The following is a 27,203-nucleotide window of genomic DNA, read 5'->3' as shown; positions in this document are numbered from 1 at the left end:
CCTTGGTGACCTTTAAGCGGCAATTGGATAGGTACACGGATGGGTGCTTAAGCTAGGACAAATGTTCGACACAACATCGCACAACAGGCCTGTTCTGTGCTGTATTGTTCTATGTTCTATGTTCTATCCCATTCTCATCCATATGCCTATCCAATGACCATTTAAATGCCCTTAAAGTTGGCGAGTCTACGACTGTTGCAGGCAGTGCGTTTCATGCTCTGAGTAAAGAAACTACCTATATCTATCACCCCTCAATTTAAAGCTATGTCCCCTCGTGCTAGCTATCACCATCCAGGGAAAAAGGCTCTCACTGTCCAACTTATCTAACCCTCTGATTATCTCAATAAGTCTCAATTAGCCTCCAAACCTCCTTCTCTCTAATGAATACAGCCTCAAGTCCCTCAGCCCTTCCTTGTAAGGCCTTCCCTCCATACCAGGCAACATCCTAGTAAATCTCCTCTGAACCCTATCCAAAGCTTCCAATAATGCGGTGACCAGAACTGTACACAATACTCCAAGTGCGGCCGTGCCAGAGTTTTGTACAGCTGCAGTACGATCTCATGGTTCCGAAATTCAATCCCTCTATCAATAAAAGCTAACACACCATATGCCTTCTTAATAACCCTATCAACCTGGGTGGCAACTTTCAAGGATCTATGTACATGGACACAGAGATCTCTCTGCTCATCTACACTACCAAGAATATTACCATTAGCCCAGTACTCTGCATTCCTGTTATTCCTTCCAAAGTGAATGACCTCACACTTTTCCATGTTAAACTCAATTTGCCACTTCTCAGCCCAGCTCTACAGCTGATCTATGTTTCTCTGTGACCTGCAACATCTTTCATCACTATCCACAACTCTTGTCGACCTTAGTGTCATCGGCAAATTTACTAACCCATCCTTCTATGCCCTCATTCAGGTCATTTGTATAAATGACAAACAACCGTGGACCCAAAACAGATCCTTGCGGTACCCCACTAGCAACTGAATTTCAGGATGTATATTTCCCATCAACCACCTACCCTCTGTCTTCTTTCAACTAGCGAATTGCTGATCCAAGCCACTAAATCATCCTCAATCTCATGCCTCCGTATTTTGTGCAATAGCCCACCATGGGAACCTTACCAAACACCTTACTGAAATCCATATACACCGTATCAACCGCTTTACCCTCATCCACCTGTTTAGTCACCTTCTCAAAGAACTCAATAAAGGTTTGTGAGGCATGACCTACCCTCGCAAAACCGTGTTGACTATCCCTAATCAATTTATTCCTCTCTAGATGATTATAAATCCTCTCTCTTATAACCCTTTCACACTTTACCCACAACCAGGGTTTTTGAAGAAGGAACAACATTTGCTATCCTCCAATCTTCTGGCATTATTCCTTTAGACAATGATGACATAAAGATCAAAGCCAAAGACTCAGCAATCTCCTCCCTTGCTTCCCAGAGAATCCTTGAATAAATCCCATTTGGCCCAGGGGACTTACTTATTTTTACACTTTCCAGAATTGCTAACACCTCCTCCTCATGTACCTCAATCCCATCTAGTCTAGGAGCCTGTATCTCAAGTATTCTGCTTGATCACATTGTCTTTTTCTAATGAATACTGACAAAAAGTATTCATTTAGCACTTCCCCTATGTCCTCTGACTCCACGCACAACTTCCCTTTGCTATTCTTGATTGGCCCTAATCTTGCTCTAGTCATTCGTTTATTCCAGATAAGACAATAGAAAGCCTTAGGGTTTTCCTTGATCCTATCCGCCAATGACCTCTCATGTCCCCTCTTGGCTCTCTTCTTAGCTCTTCTTTTAGGCCTTTCCTGGCAAACCTGTACCTCTCTCATGCCCTAACTGAGCCATCACATCTCATCCGAACATAAACCTCCTTCTTCCTCTCGACGAGAGATTCAATTTCCTTAGTAAACCACGGCTCCCACGTTAGACAGCTTCTTCCCTGTCTGACTAGAACATACTTATCAAGGACCTGCAGTTGTGCCCATCCCCTGCAGTTTCCTTCTGGGGCTACTTTGCCCAGAAACTAAACTGGACATCTAAATACTGTGGCTGAAGAGCAGGATAGAAGCTAGGAATTCAGAAGCAAATAATGCACCTCCTGAATCTAGAATCCCTATTTATCATTACATGGTATGGGCTGGGAGTGTGATAGAATACTTCCCACTTCCTTGGTCAGTACAGCTCCAATACTAGATGTTCATTGTGCTTTTGTACAAAGGCAGCCTACTTTCATCTGTACCCTAAGCCATTAACTCCCTCCATTACTAACAAACATTGGCAGCAGCGTGTGCCACCTGCAATTTGAAATGGACCAACTTGCTGAACCTCCTTCAACAGCACCTTCTAAACCCACAACCTCTACCCACTAAAAGAATGGAGTGTTAAACCAAGGAGCTCCCCTCCACACACCATCCTGACCTGGAACAATTTTGCTATTCCTTCACTATCAGAGTCATAGAGATATCAATCGCTGGTGCAAATCCTGAAACTCTCTTCAAAACAGCACTGTGGAGCTACCTACATGGACAATTGCAGTTCAAGAAAATGCTTCACCACCACCTTAACTCATTGAGGGATAAGCAGTAAACGCTGGCTTAACATATATGCCTACATGCCATGAACATTTTAAAAGTTATTCACTGCTGGCTAAAGAGCTAATTCTTTTTTAAAAGGTTGGAAAAAGATAAAACAAAAAAAAAGCAAAGGAGAGAGAACCAGTAAAGTTATCATTTAGGCCTTAAGAGTTTTGTTTTTCAATTTAAAAATGCTGTATCGGTTTTACATCTGACTTTTCAAAATAATCTGCAACTATCAGACTATAGTCTGTTTAAAAGTGTCACTAAAAGAAATCTTTAAGAATAATGTAACTGCTACTGATTCTGAATGGATGTGAATGCTCCAAAAGGATTATCCTTAAAAGCAGTAAATGGTTCTAAGCTTTACCTTTGTGAAATGTGTCCTGGTCAGGTATAAAAAAAGCTCCAGCACACATTCCAGCCAGCACCACGAGTTTCACAAACCAGAACCTAAACACAAAATGTAGCCATTAACATCTCAATACAGAAAAAAAAAATCTTCTTCTCAAATGGACAGGTTATAAATGACACCTACCCATTGTGGAGGTAAGCTCGGAAATCTTTACTGGTCTTCACATTGATCATTATCAGGAAGAAAATGAAGAAGAATATGGCCATTCCAAAGCAGACCTTATAAACAGCAGAATAGCCCACAAGCCTTTCACAATCACTGCCTGCTTTAATAGTTCTGCAAAACTCTTCATAGAAGGTAACCTAGAAAAAGAGGTAAACAATTCCGTTGTTTTCTTAAATTATTGATCAAATAACCCTGACAATGACCTTATTTGCTGTCTTTAGGCAGCTTTAATTGAATGTGAGCACTTGGATGCTTGTCCCCAAGTGTCCTTGTGAAAGTGGTTGGTGAGTCACAATCTGAAATCATTACAGTCCATAGAAATATATAAACATAGGACTCAGGAGCAGGAGTAGACCATTCAGCTATTTGAGTTTGCTCCACCTATTCAGCCAGATGCTGGCTAATTTAACTGTGGTCTCAGCATACATAAGTATACCCACAGTAAGCGTTGGGGAGGACATTCCAGGATTTTGACCCAGTGACAGTGAAGGAATTGGCGATATAGTTCCAAATCAGGATAGTGTGTGTTAAAGGTGAAGATCCAGCAGTGGTGCACCCATGCAATCTCTGCCCAAGTCTTTTTAAGTGGCAGAGACAGAGCTAGGTTCTGAAATCACAGGCCCTGCTCCTGATCTTGGTCCTGGATCCCAGCACTCATAGCCACAAGTTTGGAAGGGGATGTCAAAGGGGCCTTGTTGAGTTGCTGCACTACACCTTGTAGATGGCACACAGTGCTGCTAATGTGTGTTGATGGTGGTCAGAGTGCAGATGGGGTGCCAATTAAATGGACTAGTTCATCTCTGGACAGCTAACCAGTTCTCCTTATAACTCAAACCATCGAGTCCTCATAATATCCTTGTAAATCATTTTGCACCCTTGCCAATTCTAATAATAGCTTTCTTACTGCAGGATGACCAAAACTGTTTGATTCTCAGAGAAAGATTATAGAACAGAACACACTCCAATTTTATCAATACTTTATACTTCCCCTTTCCAGTTAGTAGATAAACAAATTCATAATTTTGTAAATTAAACACAGCTCAGCGAGGTTTTAAAACCCCTCTGAATATAACTCCAAGGACTGTTCACCAGCCCCTATGGAAGTGCAATTGTTACATTGTAGGACTAGCAATCCAGTATCCTGAATTAATAATCTGGACAACAAATTCAAATTCAAACATGGCAGTTTGTGAATATAAGTTTAGTGTTAAACAAAATCAGTAAAGCAGCTTTGAAAATGACCTTGGTACGGCTGGACTGTCCTTTAGAAAGTAAGAAATTCCAAAACACCAATGAATTACTTCAATTATGATGTCACCAATGTGGATTTTATTCTCACTTAAATTATACTTCTTCAATATTTTTGATGAGTTGGTCAGTGTACCATTTTACATATATAAAAATATAAAATCCAAAAATGCTAACTGGTGCTAAATCTACTAATTCATAAGTCAGGATTTATTGGAGATGAATGTGATTGCAGACACTGATGGTATCAGCAGAGTAGCAAATTATAGCAGAGCACAGAACCACCTTAAAGACATACTTACTTGTATGATTCACTACTTACATGTGTCTTCAGCATATCACTCACACTTGGTGATAACATGAGAAAGCAGACAATGGTTCCTAGAATGTGGTAGAGGGTGTACATGACTCGAGTACTTGTGGAGGTTTTAATATTTGGGCAGCAGCTGCAGCACAGAGAGCAGTCGCTGGAGCCACAGCAGCAGGCCAGCTGAGGGTAGAAACGGAAAAGAAAGTTTTTAATAACTTATTAAAAACTGTTGCAAATCCCCACCAGGGATTGGTTTAGCTCAGTTAGCTGAATGGCTGGTTTGCAACATAGTGTGACAGCAATACGGGTTCAATTCCAGCAATGGCTGGAGGTCACAATGAACAAGGTTCTTTCTCAGCCTCTTCCCTTACCTTAATGATCCCCAGGTTAAACCACCACTAGTCATCTCTCCTGAATGACAGAACAGCCTATGGTCCCTGGTAAGATTATGACAATTTTATCTTACTCACCCACTGTTTCCTACTCATAGAAGCATCTGATTTTCATTTCTGCTTTCGACCTCATGATAATTAGGCTCTATATTTGTTCTCTATCACTTCTCTTATCCCTCTAGTTTTCTCAATGGTTTGTAAACAACTGTAATCTACCAACTATATTTATGGTATAATTTGCAATCATCAGGCATGCCAGCAGCTTCTCTTATTCTGGAAACTTTGCAATCTTTAAAGTTGGACCCAAACGCTTTGTAAAATCCTTCCACTGCAAACCGGAGTCTTGCTCAGGCTTCACTGCTCTATACAATCTATCAAATATCAATTCCTTCACTTCAGCAAATTCTACAAGAGCCTGACTCTTTCTTCATCAAATGTCTAAACTTCTAAACACGGGTGTCTTAACAGAATTGAAATCACAAGACTGTTTACCTGAAAAAGTGTCAAATAAACCTCCAACACATCCCCTACCAAAACACTACAATAAGATTATAATAAAATTTATCTTGGCATTGTAACTTGGTAATAATTTTCTCAAATAATTCAAAGTATATGTCAACTCCTTCCGCATTGAATTTAACCACTCAGCAAAGAATCTTTGTCAAATCAAAACCAGGAACTTGTCGGCACATCTTGCTTCTTCTCCATTTTTATAATCAAATTCTTTCAGGTTCCCTTCTCATTACAATTCAATCCTTTTCATTCCATGCTCTTGGCAATTCTAACTCACATACATTTTGTTTTTGCTGTTGCATCCTCTCTTTCAAGGTCACGTCTCCTCAATTCCTTTTCTTTCTATTCCTTTGAAATTCTATTTCAAGTTATTTTATTTATAGCTAGATCCAGGCTAACAATCTGCGTTTTATTTATGATTTGGAGTGGGGTTGCGACAACCACCTGATGAAGTAGCAGCGCTCCGAAAGCTAGTGCTTCCAATTAAACTTGTTGGACTATAACCTGGTGTTGTGTGATTTTTAGCGTTTTATTTAGATTCCGTTTCCCTTCCTCAATGTTGAGTCAATATTTCAATAACTCGCTTCGCATCCATTTTAAAAATTTATTTCAAACCTCTCTGCTACCACGTACAGATTAAGATTTGTTAACTGCGGTAAAACAATTGTGATGTTTTCTTTGAAGGAACATGCAAAACGTAACCATGCTAATCTTCCAATATAGCACAGAAACACAGAAAATAGAAGCTGGAATCAGCTAGTTGGCCCATCCCAACTGCTCCATCATTCAACTTGATCATAGTTAAATCTTCCAACTCAATACCCTGTTCCTGCTTTTCCCCCCATGCCTTTTGTTTCCTTCAGTCTCAAGAACTACATCAAACTCATTCTTGAAAACATTAGATATTTTGGTCTGAACAAACCCACAATCACACATACGTTTGTGGATGAATTTGTCCTTGCAGAGTTACATTGTGCTTTGCTCAAAAACTGCATGAATCCATGTAAAATTCTATTAATTCGTTTTTTTAGATTAGAATCAGTCTAAACATTATGGCACAGACAGCAGCACACAGGGGGCTAACACCTTCAACACATTATCTGGGCTGTCACCAATTGTTAAAGTTAACCTGAGAATGTAACATTTTAAAAACATTTTGTGATTTACATATGAAAAAAGTAAAACTAAAATGGTCATCAGGGTCTTTTTCAATGTATAATTTCAGTTACATCATACTGTAAACTTTTGCTATAAATTCTGTGTCTTACAATTGTGTACTCCACAACCACCTGATGAAAGAGCAGCGCTCCGAAAGCTAGTGCTTCCAATTAAACCTATTGGACTATAACCTGTTGTTGTGTGATTTTTAACCAAGAAACATTATAACATTAAATCAGCCCTTACCAACCACCCCTTGGACCTGAAAAGATCACCTGCCTGTTAAATACCTTTTAACTGAGCAATTATCCCTTCCATGAAATTGTATGAATGAATGAAACTCATACCAGCAAATCAAAAATACATCTCACAACCCAGCTGCAGTAATCAGTTTAATATCCTTTACTCTTTTATTAAGTATAGGAACAATTTTTTTAAACTTATTTAGAACATATAGATCTGGCATTTTTACTAATATTTACTAACTTAAAAGACATAATGAATAACACCTCCTAATTATGTTGGCAGACCGGAGCAATGTCCCATCAGAAGTAGCAGCCAGCACTTAGCACATGTTTTAACCCATCTCCTGTCTCCCAGGACAGAAGCCCCTCAAACCTTTGTGTGTAAAAAAAAAAGTAAAAGCATAGTAATTGAACTTTAATACATGTAAGAACTGTGTATAAAGGGGGTCTTGATAAGAATTGTTTTTCGGGATTCTATTGCTGCCTCGACCTTGCGCTATGATTGCTGAATAAAGAGGCTATTTTCGCCACACACCAATTCCAGTCGTTATTTGAACGCAATCCCACAGATGGATACTATTTCTATTTCAAATAATCATCCAATGCCCTCTTGAATCTGTTAGCATTACATTTCCAGGTAGTGTATTTCATCCCCTAATCACTCACCTGTATGATAAGGTTTCTTTTAACCCCCACATCAATCTTGCTTCATTGGCACGTAATTTTAAATCTGTGCCCACTCATTACTTTTGCTTTTACAAGCAGGAATAGCTTCTCCTTATCTACTCTGTCCAGCTCCCTCATGATTTTGAAAATCTCTATCAAACCTCCTCTTAGTCTTTGTTCTCCAAGGGAAATGGTCCCAACTGTAACATAAGCTCAAAGCGTTGACTAAACACTATTTGCTTTGGTAATTTAGTCTCTAAACTACAGAAAAATCCCCTAGTTAAGTTCAAAAATCTCTCTCCACAGTTATATTTTACTTTGGCCTTTAAATGGATACTTCAATCTTCAGTAATCAGTCCACATCTATTTCAGCCCCTTATGGCTTTGAATGCTTTTCCTTTTCCAGGCAGATAACTTCTAATCCCTGAATTGATTTTCAAGGTGAGGGCTACACTGAAGCTTCCTAGCCTTAGCCGATGCTAGGCAAAAGTTTCCAGCTTTGTTTAAACTATTGTAAACTTGGTTGCTTAAATCTCTTCTCTCCTACCCTCTGCATAGTGAATAATAAAAGACATCCCCATCTCTCCCAAAGACTGTTGCAGACTGTCCCTGAAGCCCTTTAGTACATCTTCACAAAACCCTGCATGCCAATCTACAATGGCTTTCTAGGTCTGGTTTCCCAAGCTCAAAAACTGAACATTAATCACATCGACCCTGAATTTAGGTGGAAATGCTGATGATCTATCTCCCAAATCCATTCCACCTTGGATGAAATAAACAGCTTAAAACCTGACATGCCCAACATCGCCCTGCAAATCCTGGAATCTATGGACCAGTTCTTCCGTTGAGTTGCAAATTGGTGGGCTGGATTTAATTTGTGAATTTGTACCTCTCTGACTAGTCTCAAGTTTATACAGTACGTGGTGTCACTTTGGCAAGGCTACGAGTTTCAACCTCTCAAAAAGGTACAAATAGTTAGAAGTTGCGAACAAGAAAATTAGCTGCCATGTTTAAAAGGTCAAACATTTGCAGTGCAAGTTTAAATTAAGTTTACCCGGTAAACAATTGTACGTGTTTGTGGTTTCTGGCATCCAGCTAATATTCGTCCCCCAATCAAACATTGGGGGAAGAAATAGATTTGTTGGTCATCCAAACCTCATTAAAGTACGAGATCTTGCAAACTGACTTCTACACTTGCTTTCATAGCAAGACACGTTCCACCTCAAAAGTCGCTTTGAGACAGCTGCAAGAAATGTGATAATGTGCAATAGAAATATAAGCATTTCTTCAAAGAAAAACTACAATACAGTGTCAAGAGTTCTAGAATCATTGATAACCATTTTGCCAAACCATAGCCTACTGCTTGAAGTCAGAAATAAACAAAGCTCCAACATGGAATGGAGTGACAAATGGTAAAAATAACATCCTGCTTATAAAAGCTTCAAAATATTATGCAATCAAAACGTAAGTACAAGACAGTAAGCATTTTATCGCCATTTTATTGGCGAGGGGGTTGCAGCTCTACACTACAAATTGCCCCTCACTATATTCACTAAATCAAGTGACTGGTGGATAGATTATGGAATTGATTACAACCATTGCTTCTACAAATTTTAAACTCTAATGTCAAGAAAGAAATCTTCACTCAGATTTAAAAATGCCCCCGGGAAGGAGGAGTGTAGTGAAAATATCACTGGCGTCTAGATTAGAGTGGTGCTGGAAAAACACAGCAGGTCAGGCAGCATCGGAGGAGCAGGAAAATCAACGTTTTGGGCAAAAGCCCTTCATCAGGACTCGTGCCCGATTTTCCTGCTCCTCGGATGCTGCCTGACCTGCTGTGCTTTTCCAGCACCACTCTAATCTAGACTCTGGTTTCCAGTATCTGCAGTCCTTGTTTTTACCTATAATATCACTGGATCAGCTTTCGGCACACTGAATTCAAAATATCATCATTCGCCAATTAAAAAGTTGGAATTAAAAACTAGTCTAAGGGTGACTGTGTAACCATTATCGGATACCAAGAAAACCTATCTAGTTTACCAGTGCCTTTTAAGGAAGGAAATCTGCAGTCATAACTTTGTCAGAGCTATGCAACTCCAGATCCACAGCTATCTGGTTAGCCAAGGGCCAGTGTTGCCCACATTCAGTGAATAAGTTACAAATAAAATGTCAGTACAGCAGTTGGAAATGTGTAATCACTATCTCCCTCCTCCTGTGAGCTTCACACTAGTTTGTTCTTTCAAATCGCCTAATATTTTATCAAACAATAACAGATGAGGAGGTCTAGGCTCGGAGCACTTGACGACTAGAAATGTAGTCAAGATTCGAGTGGTGCTGGAGAAGCACAGCAGGTCAGGCAGCATCCAAGGAGCAGGAAAAGAAATGTAGTCCATTTTATATCACATGGCCATGTGGAAGTAGGGAAGGATCTGTACACCATTTGGAAACTTCTGTGTTCAAACCTTCACATAAATATAAGCTTACACTCAGTATAGAAAAATAAAAGACACTTCAGAAGGGAACAAAGCAAAATCAATTTTGGTGTGTGCAAGCATGCAGTAGCAATTATTTTTACTCACTGCTTACCTCTATTTCCATATTTTGTACATTCACATCAAGCGTTTGTTATTTCAATAACTTGCTCATGGAAGAAACACACTTTCTTTTGAAATACCTTGTGTAAAAAGGAGGTTTATTTATAGCATGCAGTTGCATTAATTAAACTTTCCACTTCCTGGCCCGCCTCTGCACAGCAGGTCAGTGTCCAGGCACATACCAGAGTGGTTGGGTGACAGGGTACAGTGTGGGTTTTGGTATTGATGAATCTGCACAGCAGATTAATAGTTTATATTTGATTTTCCACTCTTTTCCCATGTTTCCACATGAAATATACTGCTAAGCGCAAAGGGGAAGAACATTATTTTAAACTGTACTTTTATCGTATCCCATTACATCCTTTTATAGACAAGTAACTAGAAGAGGATAATAAAGCAATTGGTGTTATTTAAACTGGCCTATCTAGGTATAGTCATCACTACTGCTAACAATGAGGGAAGAGGACATGGCACTGCATCGACTTATACTAGTCCCTATTAACAATGCACTAAACAAGAAATCCTATGGTGCAGTGTTAATGTCCTTACCCCTGAGTCAGGAGACTTTGCTTCAAGTCTCACCTGCTTCAAAGGAAAGAACATTTCAGAATAGGTTGATTAGAAAATATCTAGAACAAGCACAAATATTTAACTTGAGACATTTATCTAACAGTGGGTTTCAACACAATCATTTAATTCTCACAACATGTTTGCACTTGTATCGTGTGCTTAAAATAGTAAAATGTAGCTAGTTGCTTTGCAGAGGTATTATCAGATAAAATTTCACTCATCCACAGTGTTATTTGTGCAGATGACGATAAGCTTGTCCAGAAGTAGGTTGCAAAGAAATTTAAGAGGAGTTGAGAAGCAGAGTTGTAGGGAGGGAATTCCAGAACTTTGCACATAGGTGGCTAAAGGCATGACTACCACTTGTAAAACAAACAGGGGCACAAGGGGCCAGAGAAGTGCAGAGATTGCAGAGGGTTTAATAGATGTTTTGTTTTCAGTGATAACACTTCCTTATGAGGCTTGGTGTCAAATTTTATTCCATCATATGCCGCTTAATTGCCTTGGAAAATTTTATTACATTAAATTGTGAGGTATACTGATATTAGTTGCAGGACTGAAGGAGGCTACATGGACAGGGAGGAAGAGGCACCTCATCTGTCCTCCTGATCGCCTCAGGGTAATCAGTCAATAGCTCGGCTCCCCCCTCCATTTTATATTTTCTGGCATTTGTCAAATATCAAGATTTTTGTTCCCGTTAAAAGCTTCCTGTTTAGATCACAAATCCAGGTAGTTTGGTCGGTATTCAAATACCTGTTCAGAAGACTCATGACCTTCCTTTACACATTTGCCAATTTATTTCAGCTAGTTCTGTTTTTAATGCCTTCATAATTCCCCTGACTTCAATTTTACAACAGTGTCAAGATTCACTCCCTCTAATCAAACTGGATGCAAAATTCAATCCTGTTATGGTCTCTTCTAACTTGGAGCACCTTCACTATGAGATCAACTAAACCTCTCTCATCACACAGTATCAAGTTAGTACAATCTGGTCCCTAAAATACTCTCCCAAAAACATGTTATGAACTCAGTAAAAAAAGTTACCTTTGCCTATCTGACCTTCCCAGTTGATACACTGATTACCGTCTCCCACGGTTATCACAGTGCCTTCCTGACAAGCTCTCCATTTCTTCCTTTAAGCCCTACCTCACAGTAAAAGGGGGTGGGGGTGGGGAAAGAAGGGAAACACTTCAGTGGAGTCATCCTTGTTGGGTTGTGGGAGGTGACACGTGTGGGAGCGGTGGCTTTAATTACACTATTAATCAATTAGACTAGAGTTTAAACAGAGTAACAATATTGGAGTAAGGAGCAGATTTCTAGCCCAGGTTTTCAACAAACAGAAAAATGTGAGATTCATTCACAGGGAGTCCCAAACAACCAAAATCAGCCTGTCAAATGTTTAAACTTCTTGGACATCAGATGGTTCCCAATGCACCACAATCATAGAGTTATACAGCAGAGGAACAAACCTTGCAGTCCAACCATTCCATTCCCAAACTAAACTAGTCTCACCTGCCCGCACTTGGCCCAAATCCCACCAAACAGTTCTTATTCATGTACTTATCTAAATGTCTTTTAAATGTTGTAACTACTCACATTCACCATTTCCTCTAGAAGTTAATTTACACACAAACTCCTCATTAAAAAATTGCCCCTTGTGTCTTTTCTAAAATAAGTCTCCGCCTTTATAAAATCCCACCCACGGGACATACCTTCTGAAAAGCTGAAGCCCTGGTACAGATTCCCAAGATTCATGCTAATTACAGCATCAATCCTTTTTCCTGATTGCTGAATTACTTCTTTCATTATGCCATATTACCCACCTATGTCTCCTCATCATTGCCACACACAACACACACCATTCGCTACAGGTCTATGTAATAATCCCTAAGCAGTCTTGTCAAATATCTTTTGGACAATGTGTGAAGACATTTCCCCAGCCACCTTGTTAGTGGCCTCATAAAACTGGTCAGACATAGTCGAACTTTCACCAAAACAGTGCCAATTTTCTTTGATAAATTCATATTATATCAAATAATCAGTGACTCAATCACTGATGTTCGGTTCCAGGAATCTATGCACAACTTCTATTAAATTGACAGGTCTGTAGCTATTTAGTTTCTACTTAAGGTTTTAAAGAAGTTCATGCCCATAAACTGGTGAGGTCGTGCGAACAAAACACATTCTAATCTTGATATGGAGTACTTTTACATGAGGCAGTAAGCAACAGCAGGTGTTCACACTCGAGACAGCAAACAAAGAAAAAGGCGGAGACTTTCCTTTTGATGAATTTGTGAGAAAGCCTTGGAAGCAGCAGGGTGGGAAGAAATGCAAAGGCTGAAACAAAAAGTGTTTAGTTTTGCTGGGTTATAGGTTTCCCATGCGTTACAAAAATGGATGGAAGATGATAACAAGTATGCAGTTTATCATATACAAGAATAGGCTTCATCACAAATCTTTCTGTCTACACTTAATGATCCAGACTAGAAGCAAGGATAAACTGCCTCTAAACCCAATCACTGTAGCTGAACAACTTTTATGATCCAGCACAGTGATTTCTATTTTAAATGCTATAACAAGGCATACCTGCAGTTGAACTTAAGCCATTTTAATTTTAACTGATTTAAGTACTCCCCTTGACATTGAGACAATAATTGTCAATGAAATGAATAAAGCATTCACAAAGAACCACCTTTATAATGTACCCTGACTCTGTCAGGAGACGCTTAGAGTTCAATCACTGAGTAGTTCTACAAATGCACATTGAACTGCTTGTTATGTTACTGGATAAATAACTTGAAAATTTTTAAAAAATTGAGTTGTGACCAGATACCATGAGACAGAGCCATCACTAATTCCATTCCACTTATGAAAAAGCAATAATTACTTCATTAATATTTCACAGAATTGTGTCAGTTGTGAGACATTGTGTTTTAAGATAGTTTTACAGGTTATCTTTATTAACTCACTCACCAGCTCGCTATGTTCGTTAATTTCGGGTTCTCATTCATTCATAACCCTTTACTAAGCTATTATTTACTTTAACATGGTTTCATTTGTAAAACCACGGTTCTGTAGTATATTATACCATTCAAATTTTAAAACAACCCTTTCAAACCCATTTCTGTATTTTCACACCTTATCAGCCCTTGCTACAAGCAGTGTTTACCTCTGAATAAGTGTAGTGTACAGAACAATACCATCCCTATCAAGTCTCCATGAAACATTATAATATTAATCAGCCCTTATGAACCATCTCCTGGACCTGAATAGATTTCTCAATTAGTAGCAAGTACCTACCTTTTAACTGGACCATTATCTCTTTAAGAAACTGACAAAACAGCATTTCCATGAAATTGCACGAATGAATGAAACTCATAGTCAAGTAGTAAATAAATCTCACAACCCAGCTGCAGTAATCAGTTTAATATCCTTTATTCTTTTGTTAAGTACATGTTGAATTTCTAACTTTCTCCCATGCAACAGAATAACAATGACATTTTATTATATGTAAGAACTGTATTTTGGGATTCTGTTGCCACCTCAAACTTGTGCTGGGATTGCTGAATAAAAGAGGTTATTTTCGCCACTCACAGATTCCGGTGTTATTTGAACAGAATTCCCACACAGTCCACGAACAAATAATATCTCCTATCCGGGAAGAAACACATAAAGACTTCCTCTCTTTGCTCTGTTTCAATGTTTCAATGTAGGATATCCCTCAGCGTCAGCAAATATAGTAAAAGAAAGGATTCCAACTCTTACATACAACTGGAACTGCTCCCAAGCAATCTTAGCAATTTGCCAAAAATGAAAAGGGCTTTTGAACAGCAAAAGAAATCCAGGCAATTAATCTGAGATTTATTTTCAGCCAAACCCAAAAATTATGGAATGCAAAAATGAAAATAGCTGGACAACGTCAGCAGGTTCCCCTAATGTTATAGGGGGTACTTGGTTTCATTTGCGGCTTGTTGCACACATACAAGTCGTGATTTGGATGGCAGCTCCAAGAAAATGTCCACAGTCCCAATCACAACCAATTGATAACGTGGTGGACAATGAGATAATCAACAAGAGTGGATGGTTCCATCTCTATTTCCACCTTTCAACATGGTAGAATTCAGGCCATGAAGAAAACATTCACAGATAAAGTGCTTCAATCAACTTCACTGAACCATGCCCAACTGGACAAGTCTACTTGACCTCCTCCTGAAATGCATTCAATCTTGCAGGTCAGTGGTGAATGAAGGAAAACTGATCTAAAAATCGAGTCTTTCCTCTTCGTCCCTCACACCTACGACACCCAGACCAGAGAGGACTCCATGCATGGCCTAAAAGTCATTCAGGAAGCCAAAAGTTATTATGGAATATGCAATGGTCAGGCAACACTTCAGGCAATAGCAATGGTCACCAGTTGATTGGCTTAGTCATATCACGGATGCATCAAATTGACAAGGAGTCCTTTGGACTCTGGCCAGACACATTTCATGCTGTATGTAGCGTGTTACAGATATTTTCCGATTATTCTGCTCAGACACATCATGACACTCCTCTTGAGCAAAGTGGACTTGGCCTTTTGCCTCAGAGGTAGGGACTCTACCACTCCAGCACAAGACCCCCGTGCAGTACAACTACCTACCTAAATAAGTGAGAGAATGCCATGTTTTAAAAACGTTACAACCTGTAGAGTTTTAACTGGAAAAGGACAGCAACAAAAGAAAAACTAATTTTATTACTATCAACCTACATGTTTGAAGTTTTGTGTTTCTTATCTTTACTTTACAGATCTTATTTTAAACTAAAAGCTTTAATTAAGTCTGATATTCCATAAGAGCATGATGACAGATTTGTGGGCCCAATAGCTTTTATTGGTGCAACTTTGCTGGATGAGAGTTTGGTTAATCTTAGAAGCATTTAATTCCTCAAGGTAGGATTTGATAGAGGGTTTCCATAAAGCAGCTGCTGCTCAGAGCTGCTGACTGTAAAAACTATCAGCATTCGCTGCACATTTTTTATAACAATAGACTAAACAACTCATTAAATCAAGGAAAATCTATACTTTGTAGTCTTCTTAAAAAGCAAGAAAATGTTAAATTCTTGATCAGTTTGAAGGGGTCAAATCTTTGTGCTGATACAGGAAACTGGCTCCAGAAGACTTCTAAACAAGTTCCATCTTGTCCCTGCTGATGTGCAGCATGGGGCAGGGCTTTATCAGATCTATTTTGATCTTTATACCATTGCGCAGTTTTTCAGGCTTAATGTTTCTTTGGTTTGTTATTTACAATCATCATTCGGTCAGCCAAGGCAAACATCTAAATGAATTCTTGAGCTGAACAGTCTCCAAACCAAGCCACTGAGAAATCCAAAACAGTAGAATATCTACTTGCCTAGAATTTCCTATTTGTCCTCATCTTAAATCTGAGGGGTTACATACGGATTACTAACAGCTGAAGTTCTGTAATGTACAAGGATTCTGATGGATTTTACTAGTGCATTCTATGAAGCTAATGAGACAGATATAGAGCAATAAGGAAGCCAGTTGATCCATCATGCTGTCACCAGTTCTTTGACAGAATCATTCAATTAGATGCATTTTCTTTTCCTTCATGAAATATACTGTACGTCCTATTCATATTTGCAATGTATTGAATCTACTTCTACAGTCATTCCAGGTAATGTTTTAAATCATAATAACTTTCATCGCATAATAAATGAAAGAACAAATTGCATTTTCTCTTCGGTCCTTTCAATCTGCTTTTTCTGGTTTCTGATCCATCTACCAGTGGAAATAGTTTCTCCTCATTGATTCCATATAAGCATCACATAATTTTTGATCACCCTTATTAAATCTCCTCTTAGCTTAGATTCCCTTCAGCCCAACAAGTTCACATCGACCCTCCGAAGAGTAACCCACCGAGATTCATTTACCTCTGACTAAGGCATCTAACATTATGGGCAATTTAGAATGGCCAATTCACCTGACTTGCATATCTTTTGGATTGTGGGAGGAAACTGGAGCACCCGGAGGAAACTCACGCAGATACTGGGAGAATGTGCAAACTCCACACAGACAGTCATCTGACGTGGAATTGAATCCAGGAAAGTTAGTTGTCACTGCATTGAGGAGATCAATTCACTACAATGTCTGTTATAAACGTATGTTTCTTTCATTTATCTAAGCAGGCCATTGACTTTTACTGGCAAAGTGGCCAATTCTGTTCAAGTGCTTCATCCTTGCTGATTTCATTAGAATATTAACTTAGAACATAGAACAGAAAAATACAGCGCAGTACAGGCCCTTCGGTCCTCGATGTTGCGCCGACCGAAGCCTACCTAACCTACACTAGCCCAATAACCTCCATATGCTTATACAATGCCCGCTTGAATGCCCATAAAGAGGGAGAGTCCACCACTGATACTGGCAGGGCATTCCATGAACTCACAACCCGCTGAGTAAAGAATCTACCCCTAACATCTGTCCTATACCAACCTCCCCTTAATTTAAAGCTGTGTCCCCTAGTAACAGCTGACTCCATACGCGGAAAAAGGTTCTCACTGTCAACCCTATCTAAGCCCCTAATCATCTTGTACACCTCTATCAAATCGCCCCTAAACCTTCTTTTCTCCAATGAGAACAGCCCCAAGTGCCTCAGCCTTTCCTCATACGATCTTCCTACCATGCCAGGCAACATCCTTGTAAACCTCCTCTGCACCCGTTCCAGTGCCTCCACATCCTTCCTACAGTATGGCGCCTAAAACTGTACACAATACTCCAGATAAGGCCGCACCAGAGTCTTATACAACTGCAACATGACCTCAGGACTCCGGAACTCAATTCCTCTACCAATAAAGCCCAGTACGCCATATGCCTTCTTCACAGCTCTAGTTACCTGGGTGGCAACTTTCAGAGATCTGTGTACATGGACACCAAGATCCCTCTGCTCATCCACACTGCCAAGTAGCCTACCATTAGCCCAGTAATCCATCTTCTTGTTACTCCTACCAAAGTGAATGACTTCACATTTAGCTACATTGAACTCCATTTGCCACCTTTTTGCCCAGCTCTGCAACTTATCTATATCCCGCTGTAACCTGCCACATCCTTCTTCGCTGTCCACCACTCCCCCGACTTTCGTATCATCCGCAACTTGAGATCATTCTGGGAGGTAAAGTGAGAAGAATGTCATTCCCAAAGTGAAAAGAACCCTGCCTGTTGAGGATTCCTACTGTCTGACTGGCTAGTCAATCATCTGCAGCATTATTAGCTATTGGCAGCGCAAAGTATTTGCTTCACGGTCAAGAGTACAGGCAGTGCAGGTCACACAGCTCCTTATGTCCACAGTTACTCGGCTTAAAAATACAAAAGTCTGCCTTTTCAGACAAGTTGACTATTGTCCACTGCTTGAATTGAAAGTTGTAGTTTATCACAGCCACTGAAAGTGACTGGAACACTAAGGATTTGTAGCATTTAAACATTTAAAGCAGAGAAAAAGCACTTCAGCTTCAAAACTTTCATTCTGCATAAAATTTGTTCCCAACCCAGTCTCTACATAATGTCCTTGGAAAGGCAGGCAGAGGTTTTCACTTCTTTATTGCCTTCTGCCAACTACACTTTGGATTTAGAAGACAGTAATGATAGTACTCCCTTCAGCAAGTGCTAAATTACTACTTTGAAGCTAAAAAGGCTAAGCAATTTCCTGTGGGAGGGGGAGAGAGAGAGAGATATTATGACCAATTCCCATCATTTTAAAGTACACTTCAGAAAAAAGACTTTGAATTGGTTGCCACTTTAGAGCTGTTGCAAGAAATTGCTCTGGATAACTTGAGATTAGTTTGGTTAAGTTTGACGTGGCTAGGTTTTTAATAAAGGATCTTTAGCTGCTTCGTGGATATTAATGCCTGTATCCAATGATTTTAAAAACCGATTTTGTTTCACGTTGCTGTCTACAGTCTCTTTCAAAGACAAAATCTTGAATCAGTGCTATGTGTTACTCTGTGGTGGAGAAGCCCCATTGTTATTTTTTCTACCAAGGGGTGAGGCTGTGTCTCATTCAAGCATTTCTACAGAAAGAGAATATGACAGAAGGCTTCTTGTGCTCTGGCAGCTGTACAGCAAAACTTTCCACAGAATTTGGCTCCCATGATAAGTAAAATAAAGTGCTGTTTATGAGTCAAATCTCTGGAAAGATTTACAGAAGATCTACACAGAAGGGAAGACTCAATGAAGTCATCCTGTCCAGAGGGAATGCACACAGAAAATTAACTGGATCCCAATCCAGTTTTCTTAATAAACGCACAATTTTCTCCAACACTTGACATAATACTTTTCATTTCCACATCCTACTTTATGCATTAGGAATAGCTCTAGTACTGAGAATATTAAAGACAGCTATAAAAGGTCAGTGGAGGAGTCTGATCAAATGACTGGAGAGAGAGACAGAAAGTCACAGCAACCACAAATACAACCCCAACCTTGTAATTACTAAACAATGAATTCAATTTGTGACTTCATTTAAAGCAGAGTTCTTGACTGCTACAATAGTCCATTTTTAGCAGTATCAGTTATCAACTCCATTACCTGAATTTAATACCTGGAACCTTTCATGAACCAAAATCACCTTTAAAAAGGGAAATGCTAACTAAGAACAACCACCGTGATCACTTGACTGGGTTGAGCCAAGCTTCATGAAATTTTCAGTAAACAAAATGTGGTCTGAACTGGAACTAATGCTTTCTTCAAATCCAAATCTCTTGTTTGATTTACATCTTTCTGCAAGTGTCACTTATTGGGATGAAAGGCTCACCTGCAGACTATCTAGCTAAATAAATGAAGCCAGACACAAGAATACAAAAATGAACCACATGTCAGGCAGCTGCTTTTGGGCTGAGATGAAAGAGAAGAATGATGGATTTGAAACAGAGTGCTTGGTCTTTCCCTTTCCTGTTTTTTTTTTCCTGTCTGATTCTCTCAAAAAATAACATTCAGTGACAAAGAAACATTCACTCACCAAGAACCCAAAAATAAACCTGGAACATTTCACTGAGCATACAAGTTATCAACTAATAGACCACAGTCTTGGATTAAGTTTAATACTTCAAGGACTCCATGGATTTCTTAAACAGCATATTCTTGACAGTTTACTGTCATGCTCCTCATTTAAAAATCTTATGAGTCTGTTGATGATGCATTACTGTCTTATTCTTGGGGTTAGTAGGTAAGAAAATTCCTCTCTCTTCTGTTCAGGGAAATATTAATCGGCTCTCTCATTTTTGAACTAGTAAGCTACGTTTTAATTGTTGAAAATAATTTATGATTTTTGTTGCGACCAACTGAAGAGTCAGCCATCATTTTAATTGTTTAGTGTATCCTGATCTATGGATGGCAAGGTGTGCTCAGAGAAATTGACACTTTCAGACATATCCATTACCTGGGCAGAGTTTGGTATATTTTCCAAATTCAACTTCCTGCGTACTTATGGTCTCACTGAAAACATGTGTATTTGGACCAGACTAAAGTAATAGAAGCTTATCTTCAGATTACTGCCGCTTACATATCCAATTTCCCATTCCTGCGTCCTGAGCACTAGTTTTTCTCATTTTCTGTGAAAAGCAGCATCCTGGCCAACAAAGGGTTACAAATCAGGACTCACATCATGATAAAACTATGGGCAAGGTGAGGGTGTAGCAAAGTACTGGCACTAATTTCAGGGAATTTAAAAAAATAATAATTAAAAAAAGACTTTAAATGAAGTATATTGAACTCCAGTGAATTTCAGTCATAATTATATTTGATTACTTTATTGACCAAAACAATGATTCAAAAAAAATTTGTCCTTTTCAAAATTGGCTCTTTTAGCTGAATAAATATTACACTGCATGTTTTGATTTAAAAACTATATGAACATTCAAGAGTAACAACTTATTTATAGAGTCAATAGAAGTATTTACTATTACTTACTTATAATTTTAAAAAAAACTACAGAAGTAAGGTGTGTCAGCCATCACACGAGCTTTCACCAACATAGAAACATTGACTGTTTGGGACACATTATTCAGCGGCAAAACATCTTGGCACTAACACACATTTGAAAAACAGACTTTGCCCTCAGGATAACGTGGTTTTACTTCTGAAATAGAAATTACTGGCAAAAGTCAACAAGTCTGGCAGGATTTGTAGGGAGAAAGCAGAGTTAACATTTCAAGTCCGGTGACACTTCAGAATATATGTTGCCAGACCTGCTGAGCTTCTCCAGCATCCACAGTTCTTTGTTCTATTCATGCTTTTACTTCTAGGCTTCATATTACTGTGAGGAGGTGCTTAAGTTTAAAGGCAAGTTTCCCAAAGCATTATCTTCTTTTTAGGTAAGCCATCTTAATTGATGGGTCACGTTGTGTTGTGGGGCTGGCTGGAGAAGTTTAGTGAAAGGTCAATCTTTTCACATGCATTAGTGAAGAAGGGAACAAAAGCCTGAAGCTCAACAACCATGAGTGTCATTTGCGTATTGAAGGTCAATGACTGAGGTAGTAACGATTTTGGTTTTGGATTGAATGTGCTGACGGTTGAACTCTTTCTGTCCTATTTATTATCTCCATGCCTGTCAGCAACTTTCAGAAGTGGGATGCACTATTACTGCAAGGAAAATGGAGAAATATACACGTTCATTCCTCACTACACCGGGCCCTGTGGTTAGGTCGTGCTGGTGAGGATCATGGTTTACATGTCGTTGTGAAGTAGCCGAAGGTAATAACAAATTTCTGAAGGCAGCCAAATTTAAGGAGGATACTTCATAAAGCCTTCACGATGGGACAGAGTTAAAGGCTTTCAAAGTGATTGAGAATCATGCAAGAAGTGCGATGAAACCCATCTCAATACTGAGACTATTTTGCAAAATGTTTATGCTTTTCACAAACAGGGTGATAAGATTCTCAGTAAGCTGTGACAAAATGATAATTATCAGTCATTACTGACTGTTAAATTCCTTGTTAACTCTGCAACACCGTAACAACATTCAGACTTCCATCTCAAACAATTGCAGAATTGGAAAACTCAACAAAGAAATCAGAGCAGGGACCTGGATTCAGTTTATCACTTGTTCTTAATGACCTCCACGTTGGAAGCCAAAGGCCAACATGGCACACAACATGGACACAGAATGCACACATCTCACATTTGTAGACATTGACATCCAACACATGCCAAATCTGTAAGAACCCTTATGGTACATTGGTAAACCCATTTCAGGACTCTCTGCTCTTCAATAATTTCCCAACAATTATCATTGTAACACTGCACTCAAGAGCACACACCCAGCTCAGAGTCTGCAGCAGGCGGTATCTCCAGGTTCTTCCCTTGCTGTCAAAATGCCTCTGTGTCTATACTGAAGGAAAAGATGGCAGGTACAATTCTGTGTGTACACCTGAGAACTAATCTTGGTATTATGTTGTGTGAAAACTTGCATAATCCTTCACTGAAAATTAACCCAATACCCAACAATCCAAACCTCTTCAATCTCCAAGGTGGATCATGTTACAAATTATAATCAAAAAGAGGAAAATTTTCCAACAATTAAAAACACTCTCCAGATGGTTAGGGGCATGTGACTGGGATTTCATAGCAACTACAGAAACATGGCTCAGGGATGGACAGGACTGGCAGCTTAAATGTTCCAGCTTACAAATGCTACAGGAAAGATAGAAAGTGGGGGGGGGGGGAGCAAAAGAGTAGGGAGAGTGGCATTTTTGATAAAGCATTGTAGCTGTATTAAGGGAGGATATTCCTGGGAATACATCCAGGGAAGTTATTTGGATGGAATTGAGAAATAGGAATGGGCTGATTACCTTATTGGGATTGTACTATACACACCTCGATAGTCAGCAGGAAATTGAGCAACAAATTTGTAAGGAGATCTCAGCTATCTGTAAGAATAATAGGGTAGTTATGGTAGGGGATTTTAACTTTCCAAACATAGACTGGAATACCACAGTATTAAGTGTGTCAATGGATAGGAATTTGTTAAGTGTGTACAAGAACATTTTCTGATTCAGTATGTGGATGTACTTACTAGAGAAGGTGCAAAACTTGATCTACTCTTGGAAAGTAAGAAAGGGTAGGTGACTGAAGTGTCAGTGGGGGAGCACTTTGGGGCCAGCGACTATAATTCTCTTAGTTTTATAACAATGATGGAAAAGAAGAGACAGGATCTAAAAGTTAAAGTTCTAAATTTGAGGAAGGCCAGTTTTGCCAGTACTAGGCAAGAACTTTCAAAGGTTTGCTTGGGTGCAGATGTTCACAGGTAAAAGGGACAGCTGGAAAATGGGAAGCCTTCAGAAAGGAGATAATGAGAGTCCAGAGACAGTATATTCCTGTTAGGGTGAAAGGCAAGGCTGGTAGGAATAGGGAATGTTGGATGACTAGAGAAATGGAGGTTTTGGTTAAGGAAAAGAACAGCGCATATGTCAGTGATGGACAGCAGACAGCAAGTGAATAAGTGAATCCTTAGAAGAGTATAAAGAAAGTAGGAGTATACTTAAGAGGGAAATTAGGAGAGCAAAAAGGGTACATAAACTGGCTTTGGGAAATAGGGTTAAGAAGAATCCAAAGTAATATTACTAATACACTAAGGACAAAGGGGTAACTAGGAAGAGATTAAGACCTCTCAAAAGATCAGCAAGGTAGCCTTAATGTGGAACCGTAGGAGATGGGGAAGATACTAAATTTGCATCAGCGTTTACTGTGGAGAAAGACTTCAAAGATATAGAATGTGGGAAAAAGATGGTGACATCTTGAAAAATGTCCAATATATAGAGGTGGTAGTGCTGGATGTGTTGAAATGCATAAAAAGGTAGATAAATTCCCAGGACCTCATTCAGTGTACCCTAGAACTCTGTTGGAAGTTAGGGAAGTGATTGTTGGGCCCCTTGCTCAGATATTTGTATCATCAATAGTCACAGGTGAGGTGCCGGAAGACTGGAGGTTGGCTAACGTGGTGCAACTATTTAGGAAATGTGGTAAGGACAACTCAGGGAACTACAGACCGGTGAGCCTGACATTAATGGTGGGCAATTGTTGGAGGGAATCCTGAGGGACAAGATTTACATGTATATGGATAGGCAAGAATGATTAGGGATAGTCAACATGCGTAGGAAATTATGTCTCAATTACTTGATTCAGATTTTTGAAGAAATACCGAGGAGTACTGATGAGGGAAAGTGGTGGACTTGATCTATGTAGACTTCAGTAAGATGTTCAACAAGGTTCCTCATGGTAGACCGGTTAGCATGATTAGGTCATATGGAATAGAAAGAGAACTAGTCATGTGGCTACAGAATTGGCTTGAAGGTAGAAGACAGAGGGTGATGGTGGAGGGTTGTTTTTCAGATTGGAGGCCTGTGACCAGCCTGGAGTGCCACAAGGATCAGTGCTGGGTACACTGTTTTTCATCATTTACATAAACAATTTGGATGTGAACACAGGAGGTATAGTTAGTAAGTTTGCAGATGACACCAAAATTGGAGATGTAGTGGACAGTGAAGAAGGTTACCTCAAAGTAAAATGGGATCTTGATCAGATGGGCCAATGGGCTGAGAAGTGGCATATGGAGTTTTGATTTAGAGAAATGTGAGGTGCTGCATTTTGGAAAGGCAAATCAGGGCAGGACCGATACACTTAATGGTAAAATCCTGGGGAGTGTTACTGAACAAAAAGACCTTGGAGGGCATGTTTATAGTTGCTTGGAAGTGAAGCCTCAGGTGGATAGGATAGTGAAGGCGGCGTTTGGTATGCTTTCCTTACTGGTCAGAGTATTGAGTACAGGAGTTGGGTGGTCACCTTGCAGCTGTACAGAACATTGGTTAGGCCTCTATTGGAATATTGTGTGCAATTCTGGTCTTCCTCCTATGGAAAGGACGTTGTGAAACTTGAAAATGTTCGGAAAAGACTTACAAAGATGTTGCCAGGGTTGGAGAAACTGGCAATAGGAAGAGGCTGAATAGGGTAGGGCTGTTTTCCCTGGAGCGTCGGAGGCAGAGGGGTGACTTTATAGAGGTTTATAAACTCATGAGGGGCATCAATAGGGTAAATAGACAAAGTATTTTCCCTGGGGGGGGGGGGCAGTTTTTTTCCTAGGTTGGGCGACACCAGAACTAGAGGACATAGGTTTGGAATGAGACAAGGGACCTAAGAAGCAATTTTTTCACGCAATGGATGATGCATGTATGGAATGTGATGTCAAAGGAACTGGTGGAGGCTGGTACAATTACAACATTTAAAAGGCATCTGGATGGGTACATGAATAGGAAGGGTTTATAGGGATATGGGAGTGCTGGCAAATGGGACTAGATTAATTCATCTGGCTGGCATGAATGAGTTAGACAGAAGGGTCTGTTTCCATGCTGTACATTTAACATGTTGGGATCTGAACTCAGTTGAGAGGTCCTTGCTCTGTGTTGTTGTGGTTAGGTTTGGATTGTATAGTTAACTTTTAAATTGGATGTAAGAGGCACTGTTCAATTTTCTGAACGTGTGTTGATAGAATTCATAAAAGTATCAAAAGGTTACAGCACAGAAGGAAGCCATTCAGCCCATCATTCTATGGGCATTGTAAAACGATATAAACACAATAAACCCCTCAAGTAAACACAGGAACATAGGAACTAGGAGCAGGAGTAATCCATTCAGCCCTTTCAGTTAGCCCCACTATTCAATCAGATCACAGCTGACCTTCTCTTCACAGCACTTTCTTGCACGATCCTCATATCCCTTGAATATTTATAAACATGCACAGTAACACTGACATTCGTCAAACATGTAGTGTAAATCTGAAGCAAATTACTGCAGATGCTGGAATCTATACTGAAAACAGGAAATGCTGTAAATTACAGTGAGTCAAAGCAGTGAGAATGGACAGAGACAAACTATTGTTTCGAGTCTAGGTGAGTCTTCATCAAAGCTCTAATGAAGAGTCACTTAGACTCGAAACATTAGTTTACTCTCTCTCCATGGATGTTGTCAGACCCACTGTGACTTCCAGCATTTCTTGATTTCAGTGCAAATCAGGATCTCTGCTTCTACCCCAAAAAGCTGTTAAGCACCTTATCAGGTGGATATTTCAACACAAAGACTGATATTTTTGTTGTACAGGAACACTAAAGAGTTACAAAGCCAATGAAGGTGAATCTGTTAAGATACTGACCAGTCATAATCTAATTGAATGTCAGCTACGCTCAATAGGTGGAATGATCTACTTCTGTTACTACATTCATAAACATCCAAATTAAGAGGATAAAGTAAAATGACTCAACCATACACCTACCTTTAGATCTTACATTTACAATAACAGGCCAGACATTACTCCAAGAAACAGTAATGTAATGGAAATCAAACCTGATAGTTATGAGTGCAGCTACAGTTAAACATGTAAACCTGAAAGTTGATATGCAGCACACACTATTCTTCCATAATTTTGTGAAGTCAGCATTGTTCAGCACATTTAAATAAGGTGCTTCAAACAAGGTTCCAGGGCACACCCAACAGATGCAATCTCACCAGAAAAGCTGTTAGACTTATCAATTCCAGTCTACATACTCTAAAGGCCTAGGTAAATATTAAGACAGCTAATTAAACTGAAAGCTATATTTCACAAGTGTGGGATTTCATTCCTTCAGTTAATTGTTAGGAATAAATGCTAATTACCTTACTTGCCCCTTATTTTCTATTGTCAAATGAATATTTCCTTCTCTACCTTTATTCCATTTTCTGTGCCTACTTTGATAGACAATTCAATATTCTATACTTCATGGGTTTATGTGCTCTTTACTGTCAATTTTCTGATTGGATTGTTTAATTTCTTCCTCTGTTAAACACAGGTCTCAGATGCCCATAGGGAGCATTGTACTCTTTGAATGCCTAACATGCAGCAGTCCGGTACAAAAACTCAAGGACATTAAACAAGCGAGAACAAGTCTCAATAAAAAGCAAGTCCAAACCAAACCCCAATTACAGTAAACACTTTCTCAAAACATGTTACTTCTTTTAAACTTCAAGCTTCAACTTTAAACATCGGCTCAGTGGGGCGGCACTGCTGCCTCACAGCACCAGGGATCTGGATTTGATTCCAACCTCCACAACTGTCTGTTTGGAGTTTGCACATTCTTCCTGTGTCTGCATGAGTTTCCTCCGGATGCTTTGGCTTCTTCCCACAGTCCAAAGATGTGTGGGTTAGGTAGATTGGATTGGCCGTGGGAATTGTAGGGATGGGGTGAGGGAGTGGGTCTGGGTGAGATGCTCTTTGGAAGGTTGGTGTGGACTCAATGGGCTGAATGGCCTGTTTCCAC

At 39.5% G+C, this 27,203-nt stretch overlaps 1 protein-coding gene across 1 annotated transcript in view; it reads right to left on the bottom strand.

Moving 5' to 3' along the window:
* Window positions 1-27,203, bottom strand: part of serinc5 (serine incorporator 5) — a 78,198-nt gene that overhangs the window by 32,601 nt on the left and 18,394 nt on the right. The window contains exons 2-4 of the mRNA XM_072596055.1: window positions 4,749-4,916; window positions 3,137-3,315; window positions 2,969-3,051 (exon numbers count right to left, since the gene is read on the bottom strand). Coding sequence (XP_072452156.1) covers window positions 2,969-3,051; window positions 3,137-3,315; window positions 4,749-4,916 — 430 coding nt within the window. The remainder of the gene's footprint in view (window positions 1-2,968; window positions 3,052-3,136; window positions 3,316-4,748; window positions 4,917-27,203) is intronic.

Source organism: Chiloscyllium punctatum, chromosome 2 (genome assembly GCF_047496795.1).
Source record: "Chiloscyllium punctatum isolate Juve2018m chromosome 2, sChiPun1.3, whole genome shotgun sequence".
In the NCBI taxonomy this organism is placed as follows: domain Eukaryota; kingdom Metazoa; phylum Chordata; class Chondrichthyes; order Orectolobiformes; family Hemiscylliidae; genus Chiloscyllium; species Chiloscyllium punctatum.
Note: the sequence above shows the minus strand (reverse complement) of the source record. Positions and strands in the feature narration are given on the sequence as shown.